General features: G+C 43.0%; 2 protein-coding genes across 9 annotated transcripts; one reads left to right on the forward strand and one right to left on the reverse strand.

Annotated features, from left to right (window-relative positions):
* The first annotated feature begins 709 nt into the window (after nt 1-709).
* Nucleotides 710-2,283, forward strand: LOC311272114 (uncharacterized protein). Of its 2 annotated transcripts, none has more exons than XM_084378280.1 (3): nt 710-790; nt 1,105-1,235; nt 1,525-2,283. In XM_084378280.1, the coding sequence occupies exons 1-3, from the start codon at nt 751-753 to the stop codon at nt 1,774-1,776; spliced, it is 423 nt and encodes a 140-aa protein (XP_084234406.1). In that variant the 5' UTR covers nt 710-750; the 3' UTR covers nt 1,777-2,283. The 2 variants fall into 2 exon arrangements, with proteins under 2 accessions (XP_084234406.1, XP_084234407.1); XM_084378281.1 differs by having other exon boundaries at nt 1,105-1,145.
* Nucleotides 785-26,150, reverse strand: LOC311272113 (uncharacterized protein). Of its 7 annotated transcripts, none has more exons than XR_014624521.1 (7): nt 25,645-26,150; nt 22,177-24,847; nt 21,869-21,973; nt 21,309-21,372; nt 21,045-21,160; nt 16,814-16,988; nt 785-1,172 (listed from the first exon to the last, which is right to left on the reverse strand). XR_014624521.1 is itself a non-coding variant. In XM_084378279.1 (6 exons), the coding sequence occupies exons 1-5, from the start codon at nt 25,804-25,806 to the stop codon at nt 21,069-21,071; spliced, it is 486 nt and encodes a 161-aa protein (XP_084234405.1). In that variant the 5' UTR covers nt 25,807-26,150; the 3' UTR covers nt 16,164-16,988; nt 21,045-21,068. The 7 variants fall into 7 exon arrangements, 2 of the variants coding, with proteins under 2 accessions (XP_084234405.1, XP_084234404.1); XR_014624522.1 differs by lacking the exon at nt 785-1,172 and adding an exon at nt 16,164-16,295; XR_014624523.1 differs by lacking the exon at nt 785-1,172 and having other exon boundaries at nt 16,164-16,988.
* Between the last annotated feature and the right edge of the window lie 1,676 nt (nt 26,151-27,826).

Consider the following 27,826-nt stretch of genomic DNA (forward strand, 5'->3'; position numbering starts at 1 on the left):
CCTAGCTTTCCAGGTACAGCCCAAGATGTGTCATGGTGCAAATTAATAGGTAAGTTCATTGTGTGCCAAAGCCAGCTGATGTCTCTGTTTACTAACTGCCCAGCCTGTTGTGGAGAAACTGAAGTAAGTAACTCCAACCGAAGGAAACATTGAGACGCAGGAGGGAACTTGTGCAAAAATAAATTTATTTCAGTTTGTATATCTTGTGTTATTTATGTACTGTAATCTTCTGCCTTTCACATATGTCTCTCATGTCTGTCAGCGTTTTTGGCTCCTCATGGATTCTCTGAGAGTGCGAGAGTGCAGCACTGTCCTGTCCTCGTCTGCTGCGGCTCCCCTTTCCAGATCCCTCCAGAAGATCAACAAGGAGGAAGCTGTTGGCATATTCACTGCACAGCATTCATGATTTAATACAGGACATTGATAACTCTGAGGCTTTTCATACTCATAACACTGTTTTTTTTTTTTAAATGGGTCAAATGGTATATTTCTTTTGATTATTAATGGATAATTACTGTTTTTTACAATCTGGACCTTATTTCTAGCATAAAATACGATCATTTACTCACCCAGATGACTTTGGTGTCATTACAAGTCGTTCCGACGAAATTAGATCCAGCTGAGAGCCGCGTATATTTCCTACAGCTGTTTGCGTATTTTTCCTACAGCTGTTTCATCAAATCATGCCTCATGTTGACATGATGTACCAACAGCTCCAGAAGAGGGACATTGACATGGTGTTCATCAAACATGCCCTGCAGAACTTCACCAGCAGTGTTCAGGCCATCAGGTAAGATAATATAGAGTAATTATAATAATAGTTATGCACATGTTCATCACTAAATGTCAGCATGCTGTGATGGTTATAATGTATAGGAACTCAAAAGTAATGAGCCAATTTAGTTACCTGCATTTGTGTGCATAAGTAAGTTTAACACATCCAGAAATAGTGATATTTTTTCAGCCATTTCCAGAAAGCTGTGCAACACAGGCAATTTTTTATTACTTACTAGTATTACTGTTTTTTTTAAAGACAGTAATTATTGATAATGGCATTGACATACTGTAATCATATTCTCACACTTTTGATCTGTCTCCCTTCAGGGACCAAAGCTCCTCTCAACAGCAGCAGCAAGAAGCACCAGGTACTGTACCACAAGATCAAGGAGAGCCTAAGGAACAAGAGTAGCAGAGGCTGTCAAAAGAGGTATCTGCATTCATTACTGACCAATGATGTAGGCATACTCAAGTGTTGAACCAAGTGATAAAGTCACAATCTCTGTTTTTACAGAGTTAGATTCAGTAATGGATGGTAATCATTTTTTTTACTCACCCATTACTTGTCCATTATACTTGAACAAGGATACAGTAATAAGTCTGCATGAATAATAAAATGCATACTTTGGAACTGTGAGACAGTAGATACAGTAGATCATGGCCGCATTCATGCCAACACCAGTAGAATTTTTTTTTTTTTTTTTACAATTGTGTGTTACTGACTATACATTTTTATCATTTTAACAGATCTGTGAAACAATCCTGGGCCATGCCAAAGACAGGTTCTCCTTCACCAGCTACCTTGTGAGTGCCGTGCTGCTAGAGGCAGAGCTGTTCGACCGGCATCTGAAAACATTCCCCGAAGAGGCTCTGAATACCACCGTGAGGGCATACCCCATGCCACACAAGGAGAGGCTCAGGACTGAGCTTTCTATCATCTACGAAAGTCCAGACTTCAGAGGCTGCTGCAGTGCGGTCCTGATTTCAATGAGAGGGTGATTGATCGCTTTGCTTGCTTGAAAGAGAGGCGAGCTAAATTCCGATACAAGTGATGAGTGAGTGTGTTCTTAAATGGTGAGTTGTGTTATGTTGTACTCTCCAAATGTTGAATTGTAAATAGTTGGATTGATTGCATATTGCCAGCCAAATATAAACTGAATATGTTCTGGAACATTTTTATTAATTACAGTTTTGATGATAGTGTAATTTGATTTGATTATCGCTATGGCATCCATGATGTGTATCTGTTAATGTGTGTTTTATTGTGGAACCAAATTTATTGTATTTGAGACATTTAAATAGCCTAGCTATACAAAAAATACTGAATAGTATGTACATTTTATGTCTGGTGTTGCCATCTAGTGGTTGAACAGGAAAACCAAATTAAACAATGAAATGTGACACTGTAAAGCTGGCTATCTCACTTTTATTTATTATTATTTTAACCATTGAATGGGTCATTTTAGCCATCATTGCAACTTTTGCCTAGTGGTGGTGAAACCGAAGCTTTCTGAAGCACTGAACCACTTTGACACAGTTGCCCCGAAAGTGATGCACTGCTTCGAAGCATTCAATACAGTCAAAACAGTGACATCCCCCTGGTGTCTCTCTGCTCTGTAATGTGCATAATGGAGTCATAGTTATACGGTTGTGGTCTGTCGTATTTGTAATTATACACATGTAAAGTTTCCTCGGGGTCAGAACCAGCACCACAATCCATTGTTTTCCTATTGTTCAAATCGACCACTCTCCCTCTGCCTACGTCACTTCCGTTAAGCGTTTTTCGATGCGGAAGTAAAATTTTCTCACAAAAACAGAAGTCTTAATAGTGTATTTATAAATATAGTTTTAAGAAAAACTTGTTCCTACATTATTTTTCTAAGCATTGGTTTCGGGGTGTGTGTGTGTGTGTGTGTGTGTGTGTCTTTTAGACATTTAAAAAAAAACCTGTCAAGCCAGTGTGTGTGTGTGTGTGTGTGTGTGTGTGTGTGTGTGTCTTTGAGACATTTAAAAAAAACCTTTCAAGCCAGGTTTCAGGTTTCAACCTTCAGAAACCTTTCAAGTTTCTGAAGGTTGTATGGGCTGGGGACTTTACAAACTGCAGAGGCCATGTCAGGATTTCAGCCTTCTCAGACAAAGCTTTGATCATTTATTAAAGAAAAGGGATTGTCCTGCCTTTTTAAAATTCAAATGTGTTGGGGCGGTGTTTAGTTCAGTTGGTAGAGCACCCACCCCATGTGTTGAGGCTATAGTCCTCACTGCAGGCGGCCCCGGTTCGAATCCCGCGTTCAGCTTTCCTGCCTGTCATTCCCCCTCTCTGCCTCCCATTTCCTGTCACTCTCTGAACTGTCCTATTAATTAAAGGCATAAAAGCCCCAAAAATATACTTAAAAAAAAAAAAAAAAATCAAATGTGTAAAACCTGTCTCCTTTTTTTTTTTTTTTTTTTACCTTAAATAGTCCCCTTTGACCCTAGTCAAAGTCACTCTAGGGTCTAATAAACTCAAACACAATTGGCCCATGTATCGCGTACCATAACATAAACGGTATCATCATTGCCAGACTTGGCCCACATCTGGTTAACATACTATTTGCCTTGTCAGAAATAGACCAGAAGTGCCGGCTTGATGCCAGATCTGGCCCAGACCTGTCTGCTACAGACCTGGGCCACATACAACTAACCACAAATGGCCCACATTTGGCATGCCATTACATAAACGGTACCATCATTGCCAGACCTGGCCCACATCTGGCTAACATACTATTTACCAGGTCAGAAATAGGCCAGAAGTGCAGGCTTGATGCCAGATCTGGCCCAGACCTGTCTGCTACAGACCTGAGCCACATACACCTAACCACAATTGGCCCACATTTGGCATGCTGTGAAGAATGGGCTTTGCAGCCCACGTCCACACAGGATGGTGGCGACAAGACGCACTGAGGTTGGGGGGTGATGAGGTGAAAACACAGCAACGGTAAACGTGGATTGGTGATGAAAAAGTGCAGATTTATTTACAGTGCAAAAAAAATTGTTGCTCCGGCCCACTGGCAACAAAAGACAACTTCAGAAAAATAAACAAACAAACAAAAAAAATGAACCCAACGGTTTCTCAATTCTCAACAATTCTCAATACTTTCAGTATACAACCTCACAGCAAGTTGCCACTCTCCAGACTCCCACCCTGAGGGCAGAAAACCCTGGCTCCGACTACTACGTACTACGGTAAGCGTGTTGCGTCATTGCGTCATTTCCTGTTGTTGTGTTACTGACTGATAGCGTAACTGTGCTGCTCCGGCTCGTCCGAGCAGATTATTGTTGTATTCCTTTCTGCAGCGACCGAGATCCCGCTTGTGATCGGGCACGTGCTGGTCCACTAAGGCATTCAAACAATACTCTGTGTTTATAGCTTGGTCGCCGGGCTTGCTGCTGTTTGTAGCTCTCCTAGCTCTGCTGGCTAATCTATCGTGTCCTAGCTTAGCCACTATCAGCTAGCGATGGCTTCTCTCTCTCCCTCTCCTCTTTTCTCTTGCTCAGTCGGCCAGATGTATAGTTACACCTCTGCCTCCCTTAGTGATACTGGTACATGTATTACGTGTAGTTTATTTGTAGCGTTGGAGGCGAGGCTCAGTGAGTTGGAGGCTCGGCTCCGCAGCATGGAAACTCCGACTGTAACTGCTGCAGTTAGCCACTTAGCTAGTGCGGACCGAGCAACCGTAGCTAAGCTAGCCGTCCCTCGGCAACTCCCGAGCAGCCGGGACAGCAGGGCGGCTGGGTGACTGAACGAAGGAAGCATAATACCAAGCCAAAGCACACGTTACACCACCTGCCGCTTCACGTTTCAAACAAATTTTCCCCACTCAGCGACACACCCGCTGAGAAACCTACTCTGGTCATTGGCAGCTCCATAGTACGAAACGTGAAGTTAGCGGCACCAGCGACCATAGTGAAATGCATCCCAGGGGCCAGAGCGGGCGACATCGAATCAAACTTGAAACTGCTGGCTAAAGCTAAACGTAAATATAGTCAAATCAAATCAAATCAAATCAAATTTTATTTGTATAGCCCAAATTCACAAATCACAGTTTGCCTCAGAGGGCTTTACAATCTGTACAGAGACGACACCCTCTGTCCTTCGACCCTCGATTCGAGTGAGGAAAAACTTGCCCCAAAAAAAAAAGGCCCTTTTAACAGGGAAAAAAAAATGCGGAAGAAACCTCAGGGAGAGCCACAGAGGAGGGATCCCTCTCCCAGGACGGACAGACGTGCAATAGATGTCGCATGTACAGAGCAGATCAACGAGATCACAATGTATTCAATTATAAGCGATGGTTGACAGGAGTGAAAGTACATAAAGATGTATTACAGCAATAATAATGAAATGCACATGGAAATGTGATTACTAGTGATAACAGTAGTAGTGATTAATGGTAAGGATGGTATGTAGTAATGCATTACAATAATAGTAGTGGAACGTATGTAACAGAGATGTGACTAATATTAGCGACAGTAGTGGTGGGTGTCAGGCAGGGCCATAGCAGTGGGCGCATCCACGATCAGGCAGGGCCATAGCAGTGGGCGCATCCACCATCCACGACCCGGGCGCGGCCAGGATCCATGGGAGCCCGTAGGACTAGAAAGCACAAGGACTCCGGGGAAGAAGTAAGTCAGTGACATGCAGAGATGGGGCATGTATACAGATGGAGAGGAGAGGAGAGGGGAGGAGAGAGAAGCTCAGTGTGTCATTGTCCCCCGGACTAGGCCTATAGCAGCATAACTAAGAGCTGGTCCAGGACAGGCCTGGGCCTGTCCTGGCCCAGCCCTAACTATAAGCTCTATGGAAGAGGAAGGTCTTAAGTCTACTCTTAAAGGTAGAGAGGGTGTCCGCCTCCCGGACCAAAACAGGAAGATGGTTCCACAGAAGAGGAGCTTGATAGCTGAAGGCTCTGGCTCCCATTCTACTTTTGGAGACTTTAGGAACTACAAGTAATCCTGCGTTCTGGGAGCGTAATGCTCTAGTTGGGTGATAGGATAGTATGAGCTCCTGGAGATATGATGGTGCCTGACCATTAACAGCTTTGTAAGTGAGGAGAAGGATTTTAAACTCTATTCTTGATTTTACAGGGAGCCAGTGCAGAGAGGCCAATACAGGAGTAATATGATCTCTTTTCTTAGTTCCTGTCAGTACACGTGCTGCAGCATTCTGGATCAGCTGGAGACTCTTTAGAGACTTGTTAGGGCAGCCTGATAATAGAGAATTACAATAGTCCAGCCTGGAAGTAACAAATGCAAATATAGTAAGATCATAATACATGTTGGCGGTAATGACTCCCGGCTACACCAGTCGGAAGTCACTAAGATTAATGTTGAGTCGGTGTGTAACTATGCCAAAACAATGTCGGACTCCGTAGTTTTCTCTGGGCCCCTGCCAAACCTAACCAGTGATGACATGTTCAGCCGCATGTCATCATTCAACCGCTGGCTGTCAAGGTGGTGTCCAGCAAACGATGTGGGCTTTGTTGATAATTGGCGGACTTTCTGGGGAAAACCTGGTCTCATTAGGAGAGACGGCATCCATCCCACTTTGGACGGAGCGGCTCTCATCTCTAGAAATTTAACCCATTTCATTAGCCAACAACCAGCCTGCCAACCCAGAGTTGAGACCAGGAGGCAGAGTTGCAGTCTTACACGCTTCTCTGAGCTTCCATTAGATCAGTTGCACACCCAAAACTTCATTGAGACTGTGTCTGCCCCCCGACCACCTAAATTAATTAAATTAATCAAATCAAAAGTCCACAGAAGAGGAGTTGTGCATGAAAATCTAATAAAAATTAACAGCAACTCTGCAATCTCAAAACAAGACAAGAGAATTAAATGCGGACTCCTAAATATCAGATCCCTGTCGTCGAAAGCTGTACTAGTAAATGACTTAATTTCAGACTGTAATATTGATTTATTCTGTCTTACTGAAACTTGGCTGCATCCTGAAGAATATGTCAGCCTGAATGAATCCACTCCACCCAGTCACATTAATACTCACATTCCTCGAGGTTCCGGCCGAGGAGGTGGTGTTGCAGCTATTTATGACTTAAGTCTGTCAATCATTCCTAAACCTAAATTAAATTATAACTCATTTGAAAGCCTTGTTCTGAGTCTTTCACATCCAACATGGAAAACTTTACAGCCAGTTCTATTTGTTGTAGTGTATCGAGCACCTGGTCCTTACTCAGAATTTTTATCTGAATTCTCTGAGTTTTTATCAAGTCTAGTCCTCAAATCAGATAAAGTAATTATTGTAGGTGATTTTAATATTCATGTGGATGTCGTTAATGATAGCCTTAGTACTGCATTTATCTCATTATTAGACTCTATTGGCTTCTCCCAGTGTGTACATAAACCAACTCACTGTTTTGACCACACCCTTGACCTTGTTCTAGCTTATGGTATCGAGATTGAAAATCTAACAGTTTCTCCACAGAATCCTCTTTTATCAGACCATCACTTAATAACTTTTGAAGTTCTATTACTGGACTACACACCATTAGGCAAAAACTCCTTCACTAGATGTCTATCTGATAGTGCTGTAGCTAAATTTAAGGAAATTATACCGCTGGCACTAAATTCAATGCCATGTCTTAATATAATAGAGGACTCCTCCGCTAACCTCAGTTCCTAACAAATCGATCATCTTGTTGATAGCACTGCAGGCTCATTGCGAACAACACTGGACTCTATTGCCCCCCTGAAAAGGAAACCTATAAAGCACAGGAGGTTAGCACCCTGGTATAACTCGGATACCCGCAAATTGAAGCAAACATCACAGAAATTTGAAAGGAAATGGCGTTCCACCAACTTGGAAGAATCCCGCTTAGCCTGGAAAGATAGCCTTAAAATATATAGGAAGGCCCTCCCCAATGCCAGAGCAAGCTATTACTCGTCATTAATAGAGGAAAACAAAAACAACACCAGGTTTCTTTTCAGCAATGTAGCCAGGCTGACAGAAAGTCACAGCTCTACTGAACCATGTATTCCTACAACGCTCAGTAGTAATGACTTCATGAGCTTCTTTAATGATAACATTTTAACTATTAGAGACAAAATCCATCATCGCTTGCCTTCAACTGGCACTATTGTATCTTTAAACACAGGAACCTCAGAAACAGTTGTAAATTCTGACTTATATTTAAACTGCTTCTCTCCCATCGACCTCCACCAACTAACTTCGATGGTTTCTTCATCTAGACCAACAACTTGTCTCCTAGACCCCATCCCAACTAGGTTGCTGAAAGAAACTTTACCTTTAATTAGCACATCTCTACTAGAAATGATCAACCTGTCTCTATTAACAGGATACGTACCACAATCCTTTAAACTAGCTGTAATTAGACCGCTCCTTAAAAAGCCTAATCTTGATCCAGAAGCTTTAGCCAACTATAGACCTATATCCAACCTCCCTTTCCTCTCCAAGATCCTTGAGAAAGCAGTCGCCAACCAGCTATGTGACTTTCTTCATAAAAATAGTTTATATGAGGATTTTCAATCAGGTTTTAGAGCACATCATAGCACAGAGGCGGCATTGGTGAAAGTTACAAATGTCTCAAGGACATTAAGACCTGGATGACCTGCAATTTTCTGCTGTTAAACTCAGATAAAACCGAAGTTATAGTACTTGGTCCTAAACACCTTGGAGATGCATTATCTAATGATATAGCGAGTTGTTTTGGTCCGGGAGGCGGACACCCTCTCTACCTTTAAGAGTAGACTTAAGACCTTCCTCTTCGATAGAGCTTATAGTTAGGGCTGTCCTGGACCAGCTCTTAGTTATGCTGCTATAGGCCTAGTCCGGGGGACAATGACACACTGAGCTTCTCTCTCCTCCCCTCTCCTCTCCTCTCCTCTCCTCTCCATCTGTATACATTATGCCTGTATACATGCCCCATCTCTGCATGTCACTGACTTACTTCTTCCCCGGAGTCCTTGTGCTTTCTAGTCCTACAGGCTCCCATGGATCCTGGCCGCGCCCGGGTCGTGGATCGTGGATGCGCCCACTGCTATGGCCCTGCGTGATCGTGGATGCGCCCACTGCTATGGCCCTGCCTGATCGTGGATGCGCCCACTGCTATGGCCCTGCCTGATCGTGGATGCGCCTACTGCTATGGCCCTGCCGGATCGTGGATGCGCCTACTGCCATGACCCTGCCTGACACCCACCACTACTGTCGCCTATATTATTCACATCTCAGTTACATACGTTCCACTACTATTATTGTAATGCATTACTACATACCATCCTTACCATTAATCACTACTACTGTTATCACTAGTAATCACATTTCCATGTGAGGCCCTGCTACGTACTACGGTAAGCGTGTTGCGTCATTGCGTCATTTCCTGTTGTTGTGTTACTGACTGATAGCGTAACTGTGCTGCTCCGGCTCGTCCAAGCAGATTATTGTTGTATTCCTTCTGCAGCGACCGAGATCCCGCTTGTGATCGGGCACTTGCTGGTCCACTAAGGCATTCAACAATACTCTGTGTTTATAGCTTGGTCGCCGGGCTTGCTGCTGTTTGTAGCTCTCTTAGCTCTGCTGGCTAATCTATCGTGTCCTAGCTTAGCCACTATCAGCTAGCGATGGCTTCTCTCTCTCCCTCCCGCTCTCCTCTTTTCTCTTGCTCAGTGTGCCAGATGTTCAGTTACACCTCTGCCTCCCTTAGTGATACTGGTACATGTATTAAGTGTAGTTTATTTGTAGCGTTGGAGGCGAGGCTCAGTGAGTTGGAGGCTCGGCTCCGCAGCATGGAAACTCCGACTGTAACTGCTGCAGCTAGCCACTTAGCTAGTGCGGACCGAGCAACTGTAGCTTCAGCTAGCCGTCCCTCGGCAACTCCCGAGCAGCCGGGACAGCAGGGCGGCTGGGTGACTGAACGAAGGAAGCATAATACCAAACCAAAGCCCACGTTACACCACCAACCGCTTCACGTTTCAAACAAATTTTCCCCACTCAGCGACACACCCGCTGAGAAACAAACTCTGGTCATTGGCAGCTCCATAGTACGAAACGTGAAGTTAGCGGCACCAGCGACCATAGTGAAATGCATCCCAGGGGCCAGAGCGGGCGACATCGAATCAAATTTGAAACTGCTGGCTAAAGCTAAACGTAAATATAGTAAGATCATAATACATGTCGGCGGTAATGACTGCCGGCGACGCCAGTCGGAAGTCACTAAGATTAATGTTGAGTCGGTGTGTAACTACGCCAAAACAATGTCGGACTCCGTAGTTTTCTCTGGGCCCCTGCCAAACCTAACCAGTGATGACATGTTCAGCCGCATGTCATCATTCAACCGCTGGCTGTCGAGGTGGTGTCCAGCAAACGATGTGGGCTTTGTTGATAATTGGCGGACTTTCTGGGGAAAACCTGGTCTCATTAGGAGAGACGGCATCCATCCCACTTTGGACGGAGCAGCTCTCATCTCTAGAAATTTAACCCATTTCATTAGCCAACAACCAGCCTGACAACCCAGAGTTGAGACCAGGAGGCAGAGCTGCAGTCTTACACGCTTTTCTGAGCTTCCATTAGATCAGTTGCACACCCAAAACTTCATTGAGACTGTGTCTGCCCCCCGACCACCTAAATTAATTAAATTAATCAAATCAAAAGTCCACAGAAGAGGAGTTGTGCATGAAAATCTAATAAAAATTAACAGCAACTCTGCAATCTCAAAACAAGACAAGAGAATTAAATGCGGACTCCTAAATATCAGATCCCTGTCATCAAAAGCTGTACTAGTAAATGACTTAATTTCAGACTGTAATATTGATTTATTCTGTCTTACTGAAACTTGGCTGCATCCTGAAGAATATGTCAGCCTGAATGAATCCACTCCACCCAGTCACATTAATACTCACATTCCTCGAGGCTCCGGCCGAGGAGGTGGTGTTGCAGCTATTTATGACTTAAGTCTGTCAATCATTCCTAAACCTAAATTAAATTATAACTCATTTGAAAGCCTTGTTCTGAGTCTTTCACATCCAACGTGGAAAACTTTACAGCCAGTTCTATTTGTTGTAGTGTATCGAGCACCTGGTCCTTACTCAGAATTTTTATCTGAATTCTCTGAGTTTTTATCAAGTCTAGTCCTCAAATCAGATAAAGTAATTATTGCAGGTGATTTTAATATTCATGTGGATGTCGTTAATGATAGCCTTAGTACTGCATTTATCTCATTATTAGAGTCTATTGGCTTCTCTCAGTGTGTACATAAACCAACTCACTGTTTTGACCACACCCTTGACCTTGTTCTAGCTTATGGTATCGAGATTGAAAATCTAACAGTTTCTCCACAGAATCCTCTTTTATCAGACCATCACTTAATAACTTTTGAAGTTCTATTACTGGACTACACACCATTAGATAAAAACTCCTTCACTAGATGTCTATCTGATAGTGCTGTAGCTAAATTTAAGGAAATTATACCGCTGGCACTAAACTCAATGCCAGGTCTCAATATAATAGAGGACTCCTCCACTAACCTCAGTTCCTCACAAATCGATCATCTTGTTGATAGCACTGCAGGCTCATTGCGAACAACACTGGACTCTATTGCCCCCCTGAAAAGGAAACCTATAAAGCACAGGAGGTTAGCACCCTGGTATAACTCGGATACCCGCAAATTGAAGCAAACATCACGGAAATTTGAAAGGAAATGGCGTTCCACCAACTTGGAAGAATCCCGCTTAGCCTGGAAAGATAGCCTTAAAATATATAGGAAGGCCCTCCGCAATGCCAGAGCAAGCTATTACTCGTCATTAATAGAGGAAAACAAAAACAACACCAGGTTTCTTTTCAGCACTGTAGCCAGGCTGACAGAAAGTCACAGCTCTACTGAACCATGTATTCCTACAACGCTCAGTAGTAATGACTTCATGAACTTCTTTAATGATAAAATTTTAACTATTAGAGACAAAATCCATCATCGCTTGCCCTCAACTGGCACTATTGTATCTTTAAACACAGGAACCTCAGAAACAGTTGTAAATTCTGACTTATATTTAGACTGCTTCTCTCCCATTGACCTCCACCAACTAACTTCGATGGTTTCTTCATCTAGACCAACAACTTGTCTCCTAGACCCCATCCCAACTAGGTTGCTGAAAGAAACTTTACCTTTAATTAGCACATCTTTACTAGAAATTATCAACCTGTCTCTATTAACAGGATACGTACCACAGTCCTTTAAACTAGCTGTAATTAGACCGCTCCTTAAAAAGCCTAATCTTGATCCAGAAACTTTAGCCAACTATAGACCTATATCCAACCTCCCTTTCCTCTCCAAGATCCTTGAGAAAGCAGTCGCCAACCAGCTATGTGACTTTCTTCATAAAAATAGTTTATATGAGGATTTTCAATCAGGTTTTAGAGCACATCATAGCACAGAGACGGCACTGGTGAAAGTTACTAATGACCTCCTAATCGCTTCTGACAAAGGACTTGTCTCTGTCCTGGTCTTACTAGATCTTAGTGCTGCATTTGATACCATTGATCATCATATTCTACTACAGAGACTGGAACACTTAATTGGCATTAAAGGACCCGCATTAAACTGGTTTAAGTCCTATTTATCGGATCGACTTCAGTTTGTACATGTTAATGATGAGTCATCCCTGTATACCAAGGTTAGTCATGGTGTTCCTCAAGGCTCCGTGCTTGGACCCATACTATTCACCTTATATATGCTCCCTCTAGGAAATATAATTCGGAAACACTCCATAAACTTTCATTGTTATGCAGATGATACACAGTTATACCTATCAATAAAGCCAAATGAAACTAATCAGCTTACTAAACTCCATGCATGTCTCAAGGACATTAAGACCTGGATGACCTGCAATTTTCTGCTGTTAAACTCAGATAAAACCGAAGTTATAGTACTTGGTCCTAAACACCTTAGAGATGCATTATCTAATGATATAGCGAGTTTGGATGGCATTAACTTGGCCTCCAGCACCACCGTCAGGAATCTGGGGGTTATCTTTGATCAAGATATGTCCTTCAACTCCCACATAAAACAAATTTCAAGGTCTGCATTTTTTCATCTACGTAACATTGCAAAAATCAGGCCCATCCTGTCTCAAAAAGACGCAGAAAAGCTAGTCCATGCATTTGTTACTTCCAGACTGGACTATTGTAATTCTCTATTATCAGGCTGCCCTAACAAGTCTCTAAAGAGTCTCCAGCTGGTCCAGAATGCTGCAGCACGTGTACTGACAGGAACTAAGAAAAGAGATCATATTACTCCTGTACTGGCCTCTCTGCACTGGCTCCCTGTAAAATCAAGAATAGAGTTTAAAATCCTTCTCCTCACTTACAAAGCTGTCAATGGTCAGGCACCATCATATCTCCAGGAGCTCATATTACCCTATCACCCAACTAGAGCATTACGCTCCCAGAACGCAGGATTACTTGTAGTTCCTAAAGTCTCCAAAAGTAGAATGGGAGCCAGAGCCTTCAGTTATCAAGCTCCTCTTCTGTGGAACCATCTTCCTGTTTTGGTCCGGGAGGCGGACACCCTCTCTACCTTTAAGAGTAGACTTAAGACCTTCCTCTTCGATAGAGCTTATAGTTAGGCTCTTTGTTATGCTGCTATAGGCCTAGTCCGGGGGACAATGACACACTGAGCTTCTCTCTCCTCCCCTCTCCTCCCCTCTCCTCTCCTCTCCATCTGTATACATTATGCCTGTATACATGCCCCATCTCTGCATGTCACTGACTTACTTCTTCCCCGGAGTCCTTGTGCTTTCTAGTCCTACAGGCTCCCTTGGATCCTGGCCGCACCCGGGTCGTGGATCGTGGATGCGCCCACTGCTATGGCCCTGCCTGATCGTGGATGCGCCCACTGCTATGGCCCTGCCTGATCGTGGATGCGCCTACTGCTATGGCCCTGCCTGATCGTGGATGCACCTACTGCCATGACCCTGCCTGACACCCATCACTACTGTCGCTAATATTAGTCACATCTCTGTTACATACGTTCCACTACTATTATCGTACTGCATTGCTACATACCATCCTTACCATTGATCACTACCACTGTTATCACTAGTAATCACATTTCCATGTGCATTTAATCATTATTGCTGTAATACATCTTTGTGTACTTTCACTCCTGTCAACCATCGCTTATAATTGAATACATTGTGATCTCGTTGATCTGCTCTGTACATGCGACATCTATTGCACGTCTGTCCGTCCTGGGAGAGGGATCCCTCCTCTGTGGCTCTCCCTGAGGTTTCTTCCGCATTTTTTTTTCCCTGTTAAAAGGGCCTTTTTTTTTTGGGGCAAGTTTTTCCTCACTCGAATCGAGGGTCGAAGGACAGAGGGTGTCGTCTCTGTACAGATTGTAAAGCCCTCTCAGGCAAACTGTGATTTGTGAATTTGGGCTATACAAATAAAATTTGATTTGATTTGATTTGATTTCATTATTATTGCTGTAATACATCTTTATGTACTTTCACTCCTGTCAACCATTGCTTATAATTGAATACATTGTGATCTCGTTGATCTGCTCTGTACATGCGACATCTATTGCACGTCTGTCCGTCCTGGGAGAGGGATCCCTCCTCTGTGGCTCTCCCTGAGGTTTCTTCCGCATTTTTTTTTCCCTGTTAAAAGGGCCTTTTTTTTTTGGGGCAAGTTTTTCCTCACTCGAATCGAGGGTCGAAGGACAGAGGGTGTCGTCTCTGTACAGATTGTAAAGCCCTCTCAGGCAAACTGTGATTTGTGAATTTGGGCTATACAAATAAAATTTGATTTGATTTGATTTGCTTTAAATAGCCCTTCAGCTACTCTAATTGGGAGAAACCAACATGACAAGGTGTGTTTCCGGGAGCAGTGATTCAGCTGATATTATAGTCATCACACAGCTGCTCCAACAATAATAATAATAATAATAATAATAATAATAATAATAAATTAATTATTAATATTAATTAGTATAATTAAAGAATATTTACATTTCACTACAGTCACATTTCATCACACAACATCTTGTAATACAACCATAGCTTCCCTCGCTCAAAGCAACACTTTCCCCTGTCCCAAACAGGGAATAAATTAGCCATAGTCAGGGGGCTCGTGTTCCTTGGGGCAGCAAAGTGATGCGGTGACCAGGAAGTGAAAAGTGAAAGTTATCACGGTAATGTTGGTGTTTGTGTGCACAATGTATGGACAAACGGAATGGATGGGTTATGGAGCCGAATCGACGGGTACCACGTCGTTCGCTATGATGTTGGCAGAAGTTTGGTGAGTAACTAAAAGATGTGTGAAATAGTGATCGTATGAATGAATTACGCCGCGGTTGCCGGCACCGCGTGTAATTGCAAACGGCCGAAGCTCCGTGTGTGTGTATGCGTGTGAGTGTGTGTGTGTGGTAGTCCGTTTAAATATTGCGGGGAATGTCAGGCGAGTTGGGGGAAAAGAGGGCTAACTTTTCACACATGCCATTTCATAAACAGTGCCATCACTGCCAAACCTGGCCCAGACCTGTCTGCTACAGACCTGGGCCACATACACCTAGCCACGATTGGCCCACATTTGGCATGCCATTGCAAAAACAGTGCCATCACTGCCAGACCTGGCCCACATCTGGCTAACATACTATTTGCCATGCCAGATGTAGGCCAGAGGTGCCGGCTTGATGCCGGATCTGGCCCGGACCCGCTTGCTATGTGGGCAGGTGATAAAGTCCTGAAGAACAGAGCTGTGGTGAAGGTTTAGGGTAGAGAGCAGAGATAGCAGGACTGTGTCGTCATCGAATTTAACCACAACAGATGAGCATCAGTTTGTGTTAACTTTGTGTTAACCTTGTAGACATTTGTAAGCGTGTGTGTGTGCGCGCGCGCGCGCGTGTGTGTGTGTGTGTGTGTGTATGCGTGTGGGTGTGGGTGTGTGTATTTGATGCGGGGGTATATTTGTTTATAAAAGTTGGCGGGAGGTGGGTAATTTGTTTTGAATTGTTTTAATTTTAGTGTTATGGTAATGTGTGTATTCATAACTTTGTATATTTAGTAACTGTTTTTAATTTATTGTAAATAGCAACTTGCTAAAACCCGGTGCAATGCATCTCTCCTTGTTATATGCAGGGTTAATGTTTTATTGTGCACTGTCCCTATTCAAATAAAAGAAATAACAATAACATACAGCGCCGCTGCTACCATTATGCACAATACGCAATGTGCGTAAGGCATCAGACGCCTGGGGGGCACCAAAATACATTGAAGAAAAAAATAATCAAAACCATGGTAATCATAATCGAGATTTTAATGTGAAATCAAGTACTGTGTATGTTATAGATACTATTTCACTCTACAATCAGGACTATTTTCTCGCAAAATGAATTATTATAGGCCATCCCTCCTCGCCTCCGTGGTGCCCCCTTCTCCATGGCAGTGGTCTGGTCTGGTCGATTGCGCCTCACAACTCACGCCCACAACTCACGTTTGACTGCAGGCTTGACAGCAAGCTGTGTTTTTTTCCGAAATGGCAACGAAAAAGCAAGAGTCAGAGAAAAGAAGTAACTTTGCACTGACGCCCATGCGTTTACATTTATAATGACCCAGGGTGACCAATAGTGACAGATCTGCCAACCAATCACGAGTGATTTTTCGTGTTTAAAAGTAGTGGTTTCATCCAATCCTGAGTGGGGAAACTCAAGCCAGGCCACACATTCTCTGGCCAGACGTGGTTTCGCTGCTATTCATATGCTAATTAGAGCCGTTCGCACCTCCGCGAGCTCCACATGCGTCATGGTTCGTTTCCGACAATTTTTCGGCACTTTTTTTTTCCGGCATTTTCGGCCTGTAAATTGTCGTTAACTGCCGAAAATTAGGGAGATTTCCTGGCGTTTACGGGGCCGAATATCCCACGTTTCATGCAGTGTCCTGACCAGCACAAGGAGGAACACTCTTTCCAGAACGACACCCTAACCCTAACCCTGAATTGCTGGGTGATGGTAGTTGATCAGAGCTGGAGTCTACAGACCTGCTTGTCAGCTGGGGTTCATGATGGGTTAGCTGGGGCTGTTGATGGGCTGGCTGGGGCTGTTGATCGATCAGCTGGGATTGATTGTTAAATGAAGTACTGGTGGTTGGTTGTTCATCATCTGGTTCTTCCTCTTGGCCATGTGCTCCTCCTTGCACATATTTCAGCATTGACCCTGCATATTTTTTTTAGAAATACAAAGGAAAGGGATTAGCGTAGGAGGAGACAAAATACTCAAACATTAAGAATTTTAAATATTACATACAGTTTAAACATTTAAAACTGGAGTCATGTAGCACTCCAACCCCTTTTACACCACAGCACTTCTAATCTTTAAACATGAACTTCTTCTGAAAGCACTACATGCTACTGTTTAAATAGAAAGCTGCATTTTGTTGTAGTGGAAGGTTTAAGTAGGAATACAGTTGACTCTAATCTATTTAGATTTTACTTAATCTAATGTAAATCATAATATAATTAACACAATTACTGCTTTGGGATACATACTGTATTCCATCATAACATAACTAAATCTATTCTGAAATTATATGAGTCAGCCTAAGCAAAGATTACATATCTGAGTCTTAAAAAATATTTTACCAATGAATGTTTAATAGAAACCTAATGCTAACAAGTTGCCCTCAGCAGAACCTTGCCACAGCATCCGCAGAGCGATAGTGAGCATTACATCTCTCAATTCGTCATATCACGTTTATTAACATGTAGCCTTCACACTGCGTTGTCGAAAGTTCACAAAATATGTTCTCAAATAACAACTACTGTGCAAGGTAAACTTTGCTCAATTAATGCCTGGTAAAACACTAATGGCTTTGTCCTTGCAAGGAGCCTATGTTCGGTCTGAAGCAGCAGAGGGAACCAGTGTTGCCAACTTAGCGACTTTGTCGCTATATTTAGCGAGTTTTCAGACCCCTCTGGCGACTCTTTTTCAAAAAAGCGACTAGCGACAAATCTAGCGACTTTTTCTGGTGTTATTGGAGACTTGTGGAGACCCTGACGTGAAAGCACGTATCGTTCAACGAGCAGCGGGTGCTGCCGTCCCAAAGCACTCACAGGCGGCCCAGTCCTCGCGCAAAAGTCCCTCCCAGCTGCAGTCAGAGCGGGAGAAGTTCACCCCTCCCGTCCAGTCTGTGAGTTGCTCATGGGCGAAGCCGTCGCTGGCTGATCCCACCCTGGGTTACAGTCAGGGCTGGATGTAAATATAAAATTTTCTTTGTCCAAAATAAATTACTGCACTAAAATAAGTTCATTTGTAGTTCTAACCACATTAAGGGTGTTTTTTATCTCTCCCACAACGTTATTCCTCTCTCCTACAGTGTCCATTACAATTAAATGCACATGGCCAGTTATGCAAATTAGGCAATGACGTCATTTAGCAACTTCTAGCGACTTTTAGGACAGCCAATAGCGACTTTCCTTACTGAGGAGTTGGCAACACTGGAGGGAACAGCTATCTTTGTGAAAGGACTGTTAACTACTGACAACGTGTTGTCCAGTTTTAGGTTATGTGAGATAAACCATAACATATATTGCCCCAAATCTATGATAACAACTAGCTAGCGTCCGCTACACAGAAAAAATGGAAGAAGGAGGTTTTGTATATGCTACATAATTGATTTATATTTCTCTCCAAAACATGATTAAATCTTTAAAAGTATTTCAATACTGAGGAATTTTAAATCTGCATGTCTCTGTCATTTTAAGAAGAAAGAAAAAGGTTATGTTTTATCAGCCGGAAGTTGAAAACCCCGCCTCTAGGAGGCGTCTTTTTTTTCCAGGACAGAAAATGGTGGTGGAAGACCTGCAGGCTCCGCCACTATCTCCCTCGCTGTGATATTTTCTGTGGATTTGGGCTGCTCTGGACACAATAAAGGTAATAAAAAACTTGGTAGCTTAGTCTTGGTGCTAACTTTTACAAAAACCTGCCGTCAAGTCGGACAGTTTCCAGCCGCCGTCAAAGAATATACAGGAGGTCACAGAAATATTTACATCCTGTTAGATCCCCCTGTACGCTACATGCAGTTTGCAGAACACGTTCGGATAGCTATGGCTGAAGAAATTGCGAATGCGTTCTTGATCGCTGATGAAATTGAAGCAGAAGAGATCCCCCTACTTTTCAACTTTGCACATAAATTCCACTGTGTTAATCCTCTTAATGGGCAGATGGGATGTAGTGTGATTTTTACTATTTATTCTCAGAAATGAAGAGTTTCGTTGCAAAACGAGATATATATATAAGACATCAACAATCAAGTTCATTCACAATTTTTGTACAGTAAACTATTACTTGAGCTCAGTGAAGGCCAGGGACACTGTTCTTCAAATCCAGGATATTTTTTATTACATTTTATATCTACAAATAGTCAATAAATAAAACAAAAACCATGCCGAAATGCAACATATCATCTTAACATTGACATTGTCAAACATCTTAAATTGAATTAAAATATATGGAATAGTATATACAAAGATTGAGTAATGATAATCATATAGACACATTAATAATATTCTGAGTTAGTTTTGGCCAGAACATACGCAACATAACTTTTTTTTTTTTTTGCAAAACGCTATATATCCACCTTAAGGCCCTTTCACACCGCGGACATAACAAATAAACGACACGAGGATTCAAAACCATTCACACCGGCGGCGACGCGAATAAGCGACAGATGCGACAATTATAAACCAAAGTTTAGCGCCGCGTGACTTCATTCAGAAGATGATGGATTCAGCAACATCATCAAGTGACGATGAGCTTGTCCTCCGCCTCCTCACCTACAAAAAAAAGAGGAGATTTTGGGTCCATCCACTCCTACAAGCCAGGGAAAGAGATGGGGAGTTCCATTGCCTTGTCCAAGAGCTCAAGCTGTATCATGGCCGGTTCTGGACATATTTTCGGATGTCCGTGGGACAATTTGAGACGCTTCTGGGGCTCCTAGCGCCGCACCTGAGGAAGCAGACCACTAATTACCGGGACCCTGTCGATCCCGAGCAGCGTCTGGCAGTGTGTCTGAGGTAAGGTACAAAGCTGTAGCTAAAATACTATAGTGTGTATGCCATATTATATTGTATTAGCTATATATTATTATCAGGGTTTTCCCTGGGGTTTTTTTTTTTTTGACACCGGCTTCCTTCTCCTTTCAAACGGGGCAGAGCTCCATGGGAAACATTACGAGAGACACAGCATTATATTACATTACATTATTTTTATTATATTGTGGAGACGTAAATTATAAAGATGAGACAGGAGAGGGGGGTGAGTCGAGTTTACGCTCCACAACAATTGACACAAACAACTCTGGTAACTAAGCAACCGTACCAGCATATCCAGGGGCGGACTGGGGGGGAAAAGTGGCCCGGGAGTCATTGACAGACCGGCCCACTACATGCGCGGTGTGGGGAGCCAGCCAGCCAGCCGGCAACACAAATTTTATGTACCTTGATGAAAGAAAATGCATTTGATGTTGTTTTGGACCATAATCATATAGTAATCATTAACCTGAACCCTTAAGTAGCCTACAGTAAAATAATTACAGCAGTATAGTGATTTTAATGCAAACAGATACAATAATTGGCAAATTGGCCGACCAATTTGCCAGGCTGTTAGAACTGAATGACACTGACTGCCTATACCATTAGTAAACCACTAGAGGGCAACATAATTACAACAATAAGCCAATTTCAATAAACATTTTATTTAAAAATAGATAAACAACAAACCTAACTATATAGTATGTAAAAACTTAACCCAGAACATTTATGAAAATGAAAACTAAACTGAAAATAGCAAACTGACATTTGAAAACTCATCTCATCTCATCTCATTTTCTTTCCGCTATTATCCCCCCTTTCGGGGGGTTGCGGGGCTACTGGGGCCAAATCCAGCTCTCACCGGGCGAAGGCCAGGGTACACCCCTGGATAAGACGCCAGTTCATCCAGGGCCCTCTGATGGCAGAGGCTGCCTTGCAGCTTGCAAGGTGCCAACTGCACATCAGGAGCAGTTTAGGAGTTCAGTGTCTTGCTCAAGGATGCTTCGGCATGTAGCTCAGTTCCGCCCCAGGGGAGCCGGGATTCGAACCAGCAACCTTCTGGCTGCTGGTCACCTGCTCTACCCACTGAGCTACAGCCGCCCCTACATTTGAAAACTAAAAACTTGAAATGTGAAAAATTCTGGCAAGACCACCAGCTACTCAAGACTACTCCTATCTCAACCTTTTTGTGGTCTTTGTCAGTCAGTCACTCAGCGCTTATGGAGGATGCTGGGTTGAAGTTAACAATCTGGGGGTCACAGTCCTCTCTGGAGTCCCCTCTGGAACATACATGCTGGCCTATATGGGTGAGAGACAAAAAATATTACTGAAGTTACAATATCCTTTAATTGCTAGTTCAATAGTCTACAATGATAGGAAATGTACTAATGTAAATGTAAGTCAGACAGTTATAAAAACACAAGTATTAATGACCATATAGTATTACCTTGAATTTGTAACATCTTCAAAACAACTGGTTGAGCAGCCATGAGGATAAAAGTCTCCAGCTGCTGTTGAGAGAGAGACAGACAGACAAGGATAACTAAACAAAATGTTTTTTATTATAGTTATTTAACCTTTATTCAACCAGATGAAAACAGTGTGTTACATGAGGTTATACATTAAGTAAAAAAACAAGGATCAGAGTAACGACTACCATCTACACATCCAAGAGAGTCAAGTCATAAGTCATAAGGTGAGAGTACACACCGAAATGCAAGTTAAAACGACACGCTGCAATCACAAAACAAAACTGTCATGCAAAAAGTGTTAAAACACATAAAAAACAACAAACCATTTATGAAAAGCCCTGGCAAACACCTACCTGCATGCTCAGTTGCTTCTTATTCTCTTTCTCTTTCTTTACTGGTCCGCTTTCACTGTCATGTCTGTCACTGCTCATTTACTCACTCATTCTCTCATTCAGACTTTCGCCCTTTTACTGGTCAGAGTAGAGATGCAAGGTGCATGGAAACTGAATGACATTACAGTATATAGAGTGTATACCGATGTGTTGCTTTTAAATGGAGGATGCTGGGTTGAAGTGGTTGATGTTGACAATCTGTGGGTCACAGTCCTCTCTGGAGTCCCCTCTGGAACATACATGCTGGCCTATATGGGTGAGAGACAAAAAATGTACACATTACATAAGTTATACTAACACAACATCCCATCCTGAAGCCTTGGTTAAAACTAATAGGTCATATTTTAATTGTTAGTTCAACAGTCTGCAATAATAAGTCATTCACTAATATAAAGATTGGTGAGTAGTAAGTCACATAGTAAAAGCAATGTGAATAAACATATATAATTACCTCACTCAATTAGTAGTTTCTGCAGCAGCAGCTCACTTTTCTCTGCAACGCCATCTATGATTTTGTCACTATTCAGCATCTTTAAAACATCTGGTTGAGTAGCCATGAGCATAAAAGCCTCGAGGTGCTGTTGAGAGAGAGAGCTTCTGAGCCTGTTTTTGATGAATTTCAGGGTCGAAAAGCTTCTCTCACATGCTACCTGTGTGACAGACAGGGTGAGCAGGAACCTGTATGCAAGACCAATGATGTGGTATGCATCTGTGAGGAGGTTGTACTGCCTCAGAACACAGTAGCAACATAGTGCGCAGTCCTTGCAAGATGAGCACTTTTTGTAAACCATCTCCACCTCATCTTCGGCACCCTCTGGGCCATCCTCTGTTGTCTTGCTTGTGTATTCCTCAAATACAGATGTCTTTAACCTCTTCCACTGTCCTGCCAGACCGATGAGCTCGCTCTGTAAATTGGCAACCGTTGCTCTGTCATCAAATGGCAGCAGACACTTGCTCAACTGTTGGAGTGCTGCTTCTGGGAAACCACCAGCATAAGCTATTACCTGGTTGAAGTTTTTTGGGTCCAGAAGTGCCAAATCAGCATACAAAGTGCCATTTTTCAGGAATCGCTGATGGATGCTCCCTAAAACTGTGTCCATAATTTGATTATGGACATCAATCTCATATGATGTTTCAGCATCCGTCACAGCCTCATCTCGGCACATCTCTCCAGGCATGGATTTCTTCTTTCTGCCACGTTTCTGTGGCAGAGAGGCCTCAGCCTCCAGCTCAGTGTCCTCATTTTGCTCCTGTGTTTGAACGTTGGCCCACTGGACAAACGTGTCAGCCGCTGCCTTGACTTTATGGAAATCTCTGCTCATATCTTTCAGCTGTGTTTCTGCAGCCACAACCATCCGGTGAGCTGTCAGGATGTCCATTCCACGTGTCTGGAGGTATTTTGAGACTGGTGAGGTGACCTGGAAAATTCTCAGGAAAATCTGAGCTGTAAGTATTGTTTCATACTTCAGGAGCTGGGTGATGTATCCCATTGCATTGACCCGTGCAGTGGTGCTGATGGTCTTCACAGCTTTAATGGCTGAGAGGGTGTGGAGAACATCAACATACAGGGCCCCATCTGGCTTTCCAAAGGAGCCAAATACCTTTGACAAAGCAACGTCTTTGGACCACCAGCGTGTTTCTCCGATGGGCGCAAGACGTCTGTGTCTTGGGTCTTTGCTCTCCTTCTCCCAGATGTTCATCCTCTGGTAGGAATCTTCGATGAAGACAGCAATGTTGTTTATCAAGGAAAAAAGAGAGCCGCTTGCCAATACAAACTCTGTTGTGTCTGCCAGCACAAGGTTGAGGATGTGCGCGTAGCACCACACATGGACTTGGGTGGGGGACTTCTCGGACAGCAGTGCAGAAAAGCCATTATATTGGCCTTGCATGTTGGAGGCCCCATCGGTGGAACTTCCAATACACTGCCTCACATCCAGGTTCATGGTCTCCAGCACCTTATTCACAAGTTGGGCAAAGTACTGCCCAGTGGATGCTTCACATCTGATCACAGCAACAAGTCGCTCATGAATGATGTCTGTCACATAACGTATCACAACAGAGCACTGGTCTTGGGACGTGATGTCAGGTGTGGTGTCAATCTGGATGGAGTACATGCCAGATTCCCGGATTTCAGTGGCAATAGTGACCTTCATTAGGTATTGGATAGTGGTGATGATGTAGTCGATGGTTGTTTTGGATAGGAAAGTGACAAGGGAACCTCTACCTCCTTTTGACCCAGAGTCAGACTGATGGATTTGCTTGCTTTTTTCAATGCTGAGAGTGAGGTGTTCCTTGAGACAGACATCATATTTTCCCAGCAAAAGAATCATCTCTAAAAAATTACCGTGATCAACAGTGTCATCATCCAATGTGTACGCTGCCTCCGCCTGCTTGCCTCTGTGGCTCAAACCCCTTTTGCCGAATAGCTTCATCACGTCTATGATGCGCTCCAACACTTGTCGCCTCCTGCGGACTTGCTGTCTGTGAAGTGACATCTGAGGTCCCATGAGAAGGTCCTTAATAGTCTTTTTAGAGGACCTGAGGAAGTGCCTCAGCACAATTTCTGTGATTATCACTTTGCTCATGCTCATCGACTCTAAGGTGCATGTGTGTGAAGGTGGTCATGCCAGTGATGAAGGAGCTGCTATCTCTAGGATTAGCATAAGCCATGCAAAGAAAGCAGAAGAGTGCTTGTGTGTCTTCATTGTATGATAGCCATTTCCTGTTTGTACCATCTTTGCGAAAAAATGCCCTCTGCACTATAGGCTTGTCTGCCTGCTGTTGGGGGTGAAAATGGAGGAAGAGGTCTAATGTCTCTGGCTTTGGCCTGGTGAAATAATCAACTGCTGAATGGGGGACACTGACTTCCTGGCCTTGGCTACCTCTGTCAGCAGCAGGCTCATCTTCAGACTACAAAAATGATTAGCATTGATAATTATGTTAGTAAACCACTAAAAGTGCACTATCAACAAAATATAAAGATGGCAGTATTTGGTATTAGTGCATGAGTTAGTGCATATGGCTAAAAAGCAAACAAGCATTATTGTCATCAGCCTTACCATAACAATAACGTTGCTTTGCCTGGGATTCTCTCCTCTGTCCACAGCTGGATTATCTTCAATCTAGATAAGAGATTAGTATTGTTAATTATGCTAGTTAACCAATGCAACAACATCTTCATCAGTAAATATTTAAAAGAAATACTTTAATATCAGTACAGTATGTACATGAGATGATGTAAGGATATTAAGCCTTACTAAGCCAGACACATACACATTAGGGCTGCACAATTTATCATATTTTCATCGTGATCAAGATAATGACATACACACTAAGTATAGCCAAGACAACCTGAACCAAATAAATAATAAAGTTAATTAAGACATTGTAATAAATTATATCTTGTAGCCTCAAATTATGACTTAATGACCTGTATCCTTTGTGCACATCAGCACATTATTTATTTTCCTCCCCATGACCACTGTTGGGCTCTATACATGTTTATTCATCATAAATCATATCGTTATCGCAATATTGAACAAGGTTATCGCACATTGCAGTTTTTCCTTATTTCGTCCAGGCCTATTACACACTCTGGAATACTATTACTGAATGAAGTGGTGTCTGTCTGATGATCCCATGTAGGATGGGCCATGTACAGACACATAAACTATTCATTCATTTATACTCATTTAGTATTAAGAGTCAATTCAAAGACAGTAACAGGTTGATTTCAACCAGATGATAACATTATCTATAAGCAGGTTGACAAATACAGGAAACATCTGGTCAGTGAATGGTGCTTCATTTTGGACTCCATATAGGCTAGCTAACACTAGGCTAGGCACTTCGCGCCATTAACTAACGTTAGCAAAATGAGCATTTTCACCTAAAGCATCAAGTTCCAAACATAACTTACCTTTTTTTTTTTTTTTTTATCACTGCCTCTTTGACTGGGCTCTGGAGGCGGCTTTGTTTGGTGCTCTGCCGTGTCAGAGTCAGACTCATCCTTGCTGGACTCAGGTGCATGTTGTCGTACCTCACCGCTGCTAACGCAGCTAGTGCTGCTGGTGCTGGGCATGGCAACGTCATCACATTCTTGTCTGGTGGCTAAACCCGAACGACCACCAAATAGGTCCGTAATTTTATAACTGGTTGCTGCATCTTCCTCGAGGGATTTCTTTTTTTAATCCCTTAGTTTTTCCGCACCACCTTTACGCTTCTGGGCTTGTTTTTTATTCTCCATCTTCCCAGACTGCGCTGACTCACAATCCACGAAAGCTGTCTTGCACCGTTAGCGCAGTGTGATTGACAAGTGACAGCTGCAACAGCCTGAGTAAATGGGTGGGACTTACCCACATGAACGAAATGTGATTGGCTATCAGCATAGGCAGTGATAGTGAACACAGGTATAGCCTATCAAAACAATAGCCACCCGACCCAGCCCCCCAGCGGACCACAACGCTTTCGGCCGATGTGATAAACTTTTCTTTTTCTTTTTCTCATGGCCCGGCCCACCGGCCCATCGGGGAAATCCCCGGTATCCCCGTACGCCAGTCCGCCCTTGAGCATATCCCATAAACCCTTGCTCTTAAAGGTATATGGATCTATTAGCCTTATATCTATGCTCTGGTGAACATCTCTCCTAGCTTCCCTATTGTGGGTCACCACAGTATTATATTAATTTGCTATATTCTGATTGGCTTGTGTAAAATATTGGTGTTACAGCCTGTCATCTTTCACATCCTTATCTGTCTGTCAATCAATCTATTTGACAGTCTGTCCACCACTGCCATCTATTGTATTAACTTCCATACTGCCAGTCAGAGCCCTGCAGTATGTGAGGTATTTTGTTTAAATTTTATATCTGCTTCTTTATGTCTCAGCACCAGCCTTTTTTAGTTTGGATACATGTGCATTCCTATTTCTACTACCAGAACACACCTTGAAATATTATATATAGCCTATATATATATATATATATATATATATATATAATATATATATATATATATATATATATATAAATATATATATAAATGTATTTAAAAAATTACTGGTATTCAAATTTTACTCCTCTCCCACCCTGCCCAGATTCCTCAGCACAGGGGACTCCTTTACAACAATAGCCTACAGTTTCCGGCTTGGAGTGTCAACTGTGGCTGGCATTGTGAAAGACACATGTGATGTCATCTGGGCACAACTGAAGGAAACCCACATGCCAGTTCCAAATGAGGAGCTCTGGAAGAGCACGGCCAAGAAGTTCCAGGAAAGGTGGAATTTCCCAAACTGCATTGGTGCACTTGATGGGAAACATGTTATAGTACAGGCACCAGCAAATTCAGGTTCACAGTACTACAATTATAAAGGTGCCTTCTCTGTTGTCCTCCTTGCGCTGGTGGATGCCAGTTACAGGTTTTTGGCTGTCGATGTGGGAGGATTTGGTAGCAACAGTGACGGTGGCATCTTTGCCAACTTCCGCCTGGGGCAGGCCCTTCAAGGTGGGAACTTAAATGTACCAGCACCCGAGTTGGGGTAGGTGCCATTTGTGATTGTAGCAGATGAGGCTTTCCTGATCAACGCCGGTTGCAAGTCTGTCCTGACACTGCAGACAGCATCATCAAAGCCACCTGCATCCTCACAAACTACCTCCGTGGTGCTGATGGAACCCAGAGTGCTGATGTTGATGACGGTTCAGATGCTGTGGATGGCAGTGGCCTTGGTGCCATCAGGAGTCTCCGAGGCAACAGAGCATCAGCTGAAGCACTGAGGGTGCGGGATACATTCCGCCAGTATTTCACCTCACCTGCTGGCCAAGTCCCGTGGCAGTATGGCCATGTGCACCGTGGACTCCCTTGACTTTTCCACTGTGCTGAATTTTCTGGTTGCTAGAATACCCTTGTAAATATAATTTAATCTACTGTTTAGGTTGTAAATATTCATAATTTGTAATGATTTCCATGTGCAACTGTTCTTATCAATTTTAAACTTCAGTGTTATGAATTCTCTGTGTTAACTTAATACTTACTGCTTCAAATAAAATTATTTATTTACACAATTCATTCATTCATTCATTTTCTATACCGCTTATCCTGCACTAG

This window comes from Pagrus pagrus, assembly GCF_965226575.1.
Source record: "Pagrus pagrus genome assembly, chromosome: 16".
Taxonomy (NCBI): Eukaryota; Metazoa; Chordata; class Actinopteri; order Spariformes; family Sparidae; genus Pagrus; species Pagrus pagrus.

Bases quoted from the DNA above. Each gene is read 5' to 3' on its own strand.
- LOC311272113 (XM_084378279.1), bottom strand. From the start codon at position 25,806: ATGCCCAGCACCAGCAGCACTAGCTGCGTTAGCAGCGGTGAGGTACGA. The intron at 24,848-25,644 runs GTAAGTTATGTT...TCTCTTATCTAG, and splicing joins ATAAAAAAAAAAAAAAAAAG to ATTGAAGATAATCCAGCTGT. The intron at 21,373-21,868 runs GTATACACTCTA...CTCTCTCAACAG, and splicing joins CATTTAAAAGCAACACATCG to CAGCTGGAGACTTTTATCCT.
- LOC311272114 (XM_084378280.1), top strand. From the start codon at position 751: ATGCCCTGCAGAACTTCACCAGCAGTGTTCAGGCCATCAG. The intron at 791-1,104 runs GTAAGATAATAT...GTCTCCCTTCAG, and splicing joins AGCAGTGTTCAGGCCATCAG to GGACCAAAGCTCCTCTCAAC. The intron at 1,236-1,524 runs GTAGGCATACTC...TCATTTTAACAG, and splicing joins ATTCATTACTGACCAATGAT to ATCTGTGAAACAATCCTGGG.